Here is a 10484-nt window from a genome sequence, read left to right on the forward strand (position 1 = left end):
CTGCTCTCGCATGTGACGGATGAGATACATCATCATCGCAGCACTTTTCGTGAAAGCATCAGTGCGGAGCAACGTCTAGTAGTGACTGTGAGGTAATTATACATTTTTTTTTAGCATTCTATTGACAAACACTAGATGTAGGTATCGTGGGGCATAATGTTCATTTTGCAATTGTATATTCTATTGTAACTAGGCTTTAGATGATCACTAACAATCCTAATTTTTTATTTTTATTTAAATGTCGACAGATATCTGGCTACCGGAGAAACTTTTGCATCACTGCATTATCAGTTTAGACTTGGGAAGTCAACAATTTGCCAACTGGTTCGGGAAACTTGTGATGCCATTTGGAATAACTTGCAACCACTTGTGCTACCAACCCCGACATCAGAAATGTGGCTAGCGATTTCCCAACAGTTTGAGGATGTGGCTAATTTCCCCAATTGTATTGGTGCCGTGGACGGCAAGCACATACGGATTCAGAAACCTGCGCATAGTGGTTCCCTGTACTATAACTATAAGAAATACTTTTCTATAGTATTGATGGCTATTGCGGATGCCAGGTACCGTTTTGTTGCTGTGGATATTGGTGCTTATGGCCGGACTAACGATTCCAGAGTATTCAGAGACTCCAACATGGGCCGATGTTTGTACAGCCAAAGTTTCAACATACCCTCATCAAGACCTCTTCCGGGGACCGAAGGCCCAAGTTTGCCCTATGTTTTAGTTGGTGACGAGGCCTTCCAACTAGGACAAAATCTCCTCAAGCCCTACTCAAGCCGTAGTCTAGACTCCAGCAGGCGCATTTTTAATTATCGCTTGAGCCGGGCTAGACGTTATGTGGAGTGTGCCTTTGGGATTTTGACATTGAAATGGCGGATTTTACTAACCTGCATGCAGCTGCAACCAGAAAATGTGGACCGTGTTGTGAAGGCGTGCATCTGTCTGCATAATTTTGTGGCGAGACATGAAACCCAGGAGGTAGACCCTGATGATTGTGAGTCGAACCTCATGAGCATTGAATCTACTGCTGTTCGGTCAACAGCACAAATAATGAGGATTCGTGATCAGTTTGCACACTACTTCACACATGAAGGCCATGTTCCATGGCAAGACAGATACGTGTGAAAATATTGTAAAGTCTTCCTGATGTTGTGTAAAAAGTTACCTTATGGCGTGTAAAAAGTTTTTTAACCAGATGTCGTGTTAAAAATTACCTTATGTCGTGTATAAAGTTGTGTTGTGTTAAAAGTTAAAGTCATCCAAGATTATTAAATTTGAAACAGTTTACAACATGTTTATGGGTTTTTCCAACAAACTTTTGGTACACAGGTTTAACATATGATATCCCATAGGGAAGAAAAAAAAGGAAAATAGAAATTCACAACAAAAAACATAACAAAAAAAAAAAAATAGAAAACTTGCAACGTGGTTATTGCACCTGGCTGGGGACACTGAACTGTACTAAAGACTTTGGTACTGCACGGGCGTATTGTCTGCCCAACTATATGATGGACTGCTACTATGTCTATGAGGTTCCACGCTCGTTTCACCCCGGCCTCTATATTGAGGGTTGTAGGCCGGCAAGTCCATTCTTCTAGTTCCCGATGGAGCGGGTTCTTGTGGTCCCACAAATTCCTCTACAAGCTCGTTCAGTCTTTGTCTAAACATAAAGTTTCTATGTGCCGGGATATTTTGGGCAACAGGCACATAGGATAAGAAAAGTAGCTTCCACTCATTAGCAGAGTAGACAGACTCGCGTGCTTGCAGCTCGGTAATTTCGCGCCTCACGTCTTTCAGCTCACTGCGACACATGTCCTCTACCCGTTGGAGTCCATCCACGATAATTGCATCAGCTTCATCTTTTTGGGTTGCTCGCTTGCGTCCACGCTGTGATTGCAACCGGGCACTCACACCTGCAGCAACAGTGCTTCTGTCCGCAGATCGTGGCTCGCTGATGCCAGACACATCTTCAGGTTGTGTTGGTTCCACTGGAGAAGGTTCCAGTTCCTCTGTCGGTCTCGGAGCAGCGGTACTGCATATCGTGCTGTAACCCCCCCAAAAAATTAATATAAATAAAGTAAATTAGTTACCTTTATTAAACAATTTTGTCTCGCACACAGACGTTTTTGTACTTACGAGCGCTGAGACAATGTTTTTTGAAGAAAGAGCAGTTGGTCGTAATGCACATACGGGGTCACCCGTTTACCACTGGATCCACTTGCTGCATTTTGATTGTTCCGGTAGTCACGGACAAAGCGATCGCGGATGGACTTCCAACGGGTATGGACAGCATCGGCTTTAAATTTAAAAAAAAAAAAAAAAATAGTAGACAGATAGTTTGAAGATATAGGAAACATTTTTCATAGTTTGCTAGGATAGTTGAGATATAAATAGTAGATAGATAGTTAAGAAATAGTTTTTAGAAATAGTGTATAGATAGATAGTGTACAGATAGTTCATAATTGAGAGATAGACAACAAGTGGATAGGTTGATAGGATAGAAATTTTTTTGGGGTTTACATTTTCCGATGTTACGTCACCAATATTTACCAATTTTTTTCTTTGAAGTTGTAGACTTCTCCATGTATCGGGGATCAAAGTGACAGATTATTTGATCCCACAACTTCCGGTTTTTCACGATGTCATGGTGGGAGCTGTCGCTCTGGTCCCATATGGAGGGGTTGGCTTCAACAAGGTTGATCAGTGTCTCGTTGTGGATAGTCAATGGCTCTTCGTCAACGACAATCCTTTTTTTTTTGGCCGCTGACTTGGACTAGGTAAACCCAAAAAATTTAGGTTGATAGTTTCAATTTCACTGGATGGCCATATTCATATATACAGATAGATAGATACATAGATATAGCAATAGATAGATACATATATATAGATAGATATAGATAGATATATAGATTCATAGATATAGATAGATAGATACATAGATATAGCAATAGATACATAGATATAGATAGATATAGATAGATATATAGATACATAGATATAGATAGATAGATACATAGATATAGATAGATAGATACATAGATAGATACATATTTATAGATAGATACATAGATATTGATGGATAGATAAATAGATAGATACATGGATATAGATATATACATAGATATAGATTGACAAAAATAGATGGAGCGATAGATAGTTGATATTTTACAGCTATAGTAGATAGAAATTGAATAGATAGATTGTTGATAAATATTGGATAGAATATTTCTAATTTGATATTTACCACTGGCAGTTGTGGCGACGACAGACGGCTAGGGACCTTCTTTCTTTTTTGTCCTCCGTGTTGCACCACCTATTGTGTATGTAAAATGTAAAAAAAAAACATTTTAACATTAAATTATGTTAACATTCATTGGATCAATAAATTTATGCCTGAAAAATTCAACATGTGTGCTATGTACCTTTGTTTTTTTAGCATGTTTTTTGGGGGGTGGTCTAGCAGCCTCGGGCTCAGAAGACTCCTATTCACAATAAAACAATAAACAGGATTGTTATGCCTAGCTCAATACAATGGAGTTTCACACAACATTATAGTGGTTTTTTAAAGTGCAAGCCTACCGACTGTGACGAAAAAATCGCAGACACACTGCTGCTGCTGCTGCTGCTGACATCTGTGTCCGACATCTGTGTGCAACAAAGCAACATGTTTAGTACACACACATCCGACGGACATTTTACAGACTCCCATGATGTATACTGAGATATATATATAGAAATGTACTTACATTTCAGGAGAGGTATTGCAACACTCTGTCACGTGCAGTAGTCCTATTGTGGGTGGTATATTCCTCTTAATGGCCGAAATCACATTTCCTGTCACATGACACATGTGACCACCCTCAAACGCTATTAAAACGTGTGGTCCTATTTGGAAATTTTTCATGATTTGCGTCTGACTGCGTTTGCCATAGCCTTCTATGGCAGAATGAACGCTTCCGTTAGTAGTGCGTTAGCTTGACCGGACCCGAGAACGCTGCAAGCCGCATTGAAGGTCCGTCAGAAAAAAAACGTTATGTGACAAACGCATACCAATTTAGGGATGCGTCACGATGCGTTTTACAATGCAAGTCTATGGGCGCGTTAGTAAGTGCGTTACATTGCGTTTTTACTACTTAAAAACGAGTCCGTTAGACGGACACACCTAGCGCAATGTGAACCCAGCCTAAGGCTCCCTGATAGCTGCATTGCTATTTGCACGCTGCTGTGCAAACCAACTGCTTTTTTAAAAGCAAAAATCCTGTTGCTCCTTTCTGCACAGTTATCTTGTTTATTTGTCCACAGTTTTGTGTGCAGCAGTCCTTTTTATTGCTGCCATACTTGTCCTGAGATCATTGTAGGGAGATTGAAATTGTACTACAGTCCTTGTATTTTTTCATATATCTTCCAGCCACTTTCTGCCACTTACATTGTGTTGTTTTATACACTGGGCCTGAGTTTTGGTTCAGTCTCCCAAAAAAAAAAAGTGAGATTCAAATTCTCACAAAGTGGATATACTTCAGTCCTGTTAGTTTGTCGTATGTCAGCCAGCCACTTTCTGCCACTTACATTGTGTTGTTTTATGCACAGGGCCTGAGATTTGGTTCAGTCTCCCCCCAAAAAAGGGAGATTTAAATTCTCAACAAGTTTATATACACCTTCTACCTTGTTTTACAGTACCATATAACGGTTGTTATTGTGGTTAGATTTTCCAAAAAATGAGGAAGTCTGGTGGAAGAGCCCATGGGCGGTGGTTGCCAGCTGGTACTGATGGTGGTGGTGGTGCATCTGGTGGTAGTGGCAAAAGCACAATAGCACCTAAGGCTGGAGGTGTTGAGCCAGCGTCATCGTCTGGCTACACAAGGCCTCGAAGGCTCCCTTATCTTGAAGTAGGAAAACAGCTTTTAAAGCCGGAGCAGCAGGAAAAAGTTTTGACTTTCCTTGCTGACTCAGCCTCTAAGCTCTTTCGCCTCCTCTTCAGAAAGTTCCAAATATAAAAGCAGCGAGTCGTCAGTGGGTGCTCCTGGTCAGGAACAAGACATTTCCTTGTGTCCTTCACCCAAACCAAAAGTGAAGGATGCGTCAGGCGACACTACAGGTTACTCCATGGAGCTCTTTACACATACCGTGCCTGCGTTAGAAAGGGAAATTGTCAACTGCCCATTACAAGATGAATCGGACATGGAGTGCACTGATGCACAGCCACAGCTAGATTATTATGCTGTTCCATTGACTCAGATCACTACATTTCCCTCGCAGTGTACTGAGCCAGAATCTGACCCTGATGAGACTATGGTGCCCCGTCCCGAACGCTATAGCACCTTACATGGTGACACAGAGGAAAGTGCACATGACATTGAAGAGGAGGTGATAGATGACCCAGTTGTTGACCCAGATTGGCAGCCATTGGGGGAAGAGGGTGTCGCTGCCAGTAGCTCAGAAGCGGAGGAGGATGATCCGCAGCAGCCATCTACATCGCAACAGCTGTCATCTGGCAGGCCCGTATCAGGCCAAAAACGTTTGTCAAAAATAAAAACAGTTTTAGGACAGCGTGGCCATCCGGTGAAAGTAGCACAGTGTGCAATGCCTGAAAAGGTATTCCATAGTAGGAAGAGTGTAGTGTGGCAATTTTTTAACCAAGATCCAAATGATCAGTCACATGTTATCTGTAAGAAATGCTCAAAGACCTTTAGCAGAGGGAAGAATCTTCAAAATTTAAATACAACATGCATGCTTAGACATTTAACCAGCATGCACTTGCAAGCCTGGACTAACTACCAAACGTCCGGTACCATTGGTGCACCTGCTCAGAATGAAGGTAGTCAGCAATGCTACATTGCTTCCCTCACTGTAAGCCCACCGGTTAGGACACCACCAGCAGCAAATGTGGAGGTATCGTCGCAAGGCCAAAGCAGTCAGGGAATCACAAGGTTATTGGTAGGAAACACTGTATGTAGGTCAACATCAAGAATACCATCACCAACCCTCTCTCAATCCGCCATGTCCACCACCACCACCGCTAGTTCCACCATATGCAGCTTTCCAGTCCAGCTCACCCTACAAGAGACACTCGTTAGGAAAAGAAAGTACTCATCCTCTCATCCATGTACACAGGGTTTGAATGCCCACATTGCTATACCAATCTCGTTAGAGATGATGCCCTACCGGTTGGTTGAAAATGAGCCGTAGGGGGCAACATGGCAGAGGTGTTAGAGGTTCACAAATCTGAAGTGGCATTGGACAGAGGGGTTTTATGACCAGGTTGTGGAGTGATTTCGCAATGACCGCAGACACGACAGGTACTGCTGCATCGATTCAAAGTGACAGGAGACAGCATTTGTCCAGTATGGTTACGAACTACTTTTCCTCCCTTATCAATGTTCTCCCTCACAGGTCATTCCCCTTTGATTACTGGGCATCTAAAATAGACACCTGGCCTGAATTGGCAGAATATGCATTACAGGAGCTCGCTTGCCCTGCTGCTAGTGTGCTATCAGAAAGAGTCTTCAGTGCTGCTGGTTCAATACTGACCGAAAAAAGGACACGTCTGGCTACCCAAAATGTTGATGATCTAACCTTCATTAAAATGAACCAATCATGGATTTAAAATTATTTTGCCCCACCTTCTCCTGCTGACACGTAGCTTGCCTGAAAAATGTCTTGCTTTTGGCCTCCTCTTACTGACTTCTCCAATTCCTCCATTTGCAGCTGTTGAATGTCCACCTTAGGCTATTTTTAAACCTCCCTAAATGGGCTGACTCCCCCCACAGGGCCGTGGTCACCACCTGGCGCAAGCACCCGTGCAAGTGCCGTTTGCCTGGACAGGTGGGTGGGCCAACTCTTCGGCGACGGCACTGGCACAGGGTCCCTCATAGTACAATGAAGTGTCTCTGACGGTGGTGGTGCACAACCAAAGTCAGACACACTGTTGTAATATGAGGAGCCCTGTGCCAGTACCGCCACCCACAAGAGAGTGTTCCCCCCAGCTCGAACAGTGCTCTACCACTTGCAATACTTACCTCTCTCTGCTCCACCACTGTGTAGTCTGTGCTGTTAAATCCTTCAATGGCACTGCCAATACAAATTTGTTGAAATGATAGATGATAGTTAAAATATACAGGGGCCCTGGCTTCCATTTAGACCAGTTAATACTTTGCGCCTACTACCACTGTCTGCTACTCAGCAGAAGAGCCCACCCCTGTACCTAGCTATGCCACCTGTTTATTTATGAACAATTTTTTGGCAGACATTTAGCCCACTTTATTATTTGGGCCTACTAACTGTGTTTGCCACTCATACAGTTTTCTTCCACTGAACAAAGCAATGCCGCCTGTTTAGTCCTATTACCACATTTGAACTGCATTTAGCCTACTTTATTATTTGGGCCTACTCACTGTGTCTGCCACTCATTACAGTTTTCCTCCACTGAACAAAGCAATGTTGCCTGTTTAGTCCTGTTACCACATTTGAACTGCATTTAGCCTACTTTATTATTTGGGCCTTCTAACTGTGTCTGCCACTCATTACAGTTTTCCTCCACTGAACAAAGCAATGCCGCCTGTTTAGTCCTGTTACCAATTTTGAACTGCATTTAGCCTACTTTATTATTTGGGCCTGTATCTGTGTTTCCTCCTCATCCTGCCCATTGCCCAGCCACTGCTAGATGAGTCTGCTGGTACATTGACCCAGACCACTACATTCCCCTTGCACTCTACACAGCCAGAATCTGACCCTGCTGAAAGTCAGGTTCCCCTTCCCGCATACTATACCACCTTACACGGGGACAAAGAGGAAGGTGCAGATGAAAGTGCAGGTTCCTTCATCAGATCAGATGGGGGGGCATACTCATTGGCGACATCACTGGCACAGAGCCCCTCATAGTACGCAAAAGTGTCTCTGCCAGTGGGAGGCGCCACCCGCCGTCAAACACACCGCCATACTATGAGGGGCCCTGTGCCAGTGCCAATGCCAACGAGTGGGCCCCCCTGCTTGCTCAGGATCACAGCACTTGCAAAGTTGAAATACTTACCTCTCCCTGCTCCACTGCCGTGACGTATTCCGCGTTTCCTGGGCCCACGAAAATCTTGAGCCAGCCCTACCCCCCCACAACTTTAGCCAAATGACCCTCAATGCCTAACTATTATTATAAAGTAAATTAAGATTGACAAGCTTAACCCCTTAACGACCTTTGACGCATACGCTGCGTCATGAAAGTCGGTGCCAAAACGACCTATGACGCAGCGTATGCGTCATGGAATGATCGCGTCCCTGCAGATCGGGTGAAGGGGTTAACTCCTATTTTACCCGATCTGCAGGGAGAGGGGGAGTGGTGCTTCAGCCCAGGGGGGGTGGCTTCACCCCCCCGTGGCTACGATCGCTCTGATTGGCTGTTGAAAGTGAAACTGCCAATCAGAGCGATTTGTAATATTTCACCTAAAAAACTGGTGAAATATTACAATCCAGCCATGGCCGATGCTGCAATAACATCGGCCATGGCTGGAAATACTAAAGTGCCCCCCCCCACACCCACCGATCGCCCCCCCAGTGCTCCGTTAGTCCTCCGGTCCCCTCCGTCCGCCTGCCGGCTCCCCCGTCCTGCTGTCCGCTCCCTCCTTGCTCAGATCCCCCCCCCCTGTGCTCCGATCACCCCCCCTGTGCTCCGATCCACCCCCCCACCACCCCTTCATACTTACCGATCCTCCCGGTGTCCGGCCGTCTCCTCCCTGGGCGCCGCCATCTTGGAAAATGGCGGGCGCATGCTCAGTGCGCCCGCCGAATCTGCCAGTCGGCAGATTCCTTACAGGTACATTTTGATCGCTGTGGTAGGTTCTATCACAGCGATCAAAATAAAAAAAATAATAAATAACCCCCCCCCCCTTTATCACCCCCATAGGGACAATAATAAAATAAAGAATTTTTTTTTTTTTTTTTTTCCACTAGGGTTAGGGTTAGAACTAGGGTTAGAACTAGGGGTAGGGTTAGGGGTAGGGTTAGGGTTACGGGTAGGGTTAGGGGTAGGGTTATGGCATGTGCACACAGAGCGGATCGGCCGCGGATCTGCAGCGGATCCGCCGCGGATCCGCAGCGGATCCGCAGCGGATCGGCAGCGGATTGGCAGCAGATTGGCCGCGGATCCGCAGCGGATTGGCCGCGGATCCGCAGCGGATTGGCAGCGGACCCGCAGCGGATCGGCAGCGGATCCGCAACGGATCGGCAGCGGATCCACAGCGGATCCGCAGCGGATCGGCCGCGGATCCGCAGCGGATTGGCAGCGGATCCGCAGCGGATTAGCAGCGGATCCGCAGCGGATTGGCCGCGGATCCGCAGCGGATTGGCAGCGGATTGGCAGCGGATTGGCCGCGGATCCGCAGCGGATTGGCAGCGGATCCGCAGCGGATTGGCAGCGGATTGGCCGCGGATCCGCAGCGGATTGGCCGCTGCGAATTCGAAGCAGTTTTCCATCAGGTTTACAGTACCATGTACACCTAAGGAAAACCAAATCCGCTGTGCGGATTTAAATTTTTTATTTTCACGGCTCTGCGTTATAAACTTCTGTGAAGCACTTGGGGGTTCAAAGTGCTCACCACACATCTAGATTAGTTCCTTGGGAGGTCTAGTTTCCAAAATGGGGTCACTTGTGCGGGAGCTCCAATGTTTAGGCACACAGGGGCTCTCCAAACGCGACATGGTGTCCGCTAATGATTGGAGCTAATTTTCCATTCAAAAAGCCAAATGGCGTGCCTTCCCTTCCGAGCCCTGCCGTGCGCCCAAACAGTGGTTTACCCCCACATATGGGGTATCATCGTACTCAGGACAAACTGGACAACAACATTTGGGATCCAATTTCTCCTATTACCCTTGGGAAAATAAAAAATTCTGGGCTAAAAATCATTTTTGAGGAAAGAAAAATTATTTTTTTATTTTCACGGCTCTGCGTTATAAACTTCTGTGAAGCACCTGGAGGTTATAAGTGCTCACTATGCATCTAGATAAGTTCCTTGGGGGGTCTAGTTTCCAAAATGGGGTCACTTGTAGGGGAGCTCCAATGTTTAGGCACACAGGGGCTCTCCAAACGCGACATGGTGTCCGCTAACGATTGGAGCTAATTTTCCATTCAAAAAGTCAAATGGCACGCCTCCCTGCACCCAAACAGTGGTTTACCCCCACATATGAGGTATCGGCATACTCAGGAGAAATTGCCCAACAAATTTTAGGATCCATTTTATCCTGTTGCCCATGTGAAAATGAAAGAATTGAGGCTAAAAGAAATTTTGTGTGAAAAAAAAGTACTTTTTCATTTTTGCGGATCAATTTGTGAAGCACCTGGGGGTTTAAAGTGCTCACTATGCCTCTAGATGAGTTCCTTGGGGGGTCTAGTTTCCAAAATGGGGTCACTTGTGGAGGAGCTCCAATGTTTAGGCACACAGGGGCTTTCCAAACGCGACATGGTGTCCGCTAACGATGGAGATAATTTTTCATTCAAA

General features: G+C 45.4%; 1 protein-coding gene across 2 annotated transcripts; it reads right to left on the bottom strand.

The window, feature by feature from the left end:
• Nucleotides 1–993: 993 nt before the first annotated feature.
• LOC143804556 (uncharacterized) lies at nt 994–4002 on the bottom strand. 2 transcript variants are annotated; one of them, XM_077282777.1, is made up of 7 exons: nt 3750–4002; nt 3583–3648; nt 3426–3485; nt 3248–3316; nt 2554–2776; nt 2140–2299; nt 994–2047 (listed from the first exon to the last, which is right to left on the bottom strand). In XM_077282777.1, the coding sequence occupies exons 2-7, from the start codon at nt 3646–3648 to the stop codon at nt 1465–1467; spliced, it is 1161 nt and encodes a 386-aa protein (XP_077138892.1). In that variant the 5' UTR covers nt 3750–4002; the 3' UTR covers nt 994–1464. The 2 variants fall into 2 exon arrangements, with proteins under 2 accessions (XP_077138892.1, XP_077138891.1); XM_077282776.1 differs by having other exon boundaries at nt 3583–4002.
• Between the last annotated feature and the right edge of the window lie 6482 nt (nt 4003–10484).

This window comes from Ranitomeya variabilis, chromosome 2 (genome assembly GCF_051348905.1).
Source record: "Ranitomeya variabilis isolate aRanVar5 chromosome 2, aRanVar5.hap1, whole genome shotgun sequence".
Taxonomy (NCBI): domain Eukaryota; kingdom Metazoa; phylum Chordata; class Amphibia; order Anura; family Dendrobatidae; genus Ranitomeya; species Ranitomeya variabilis.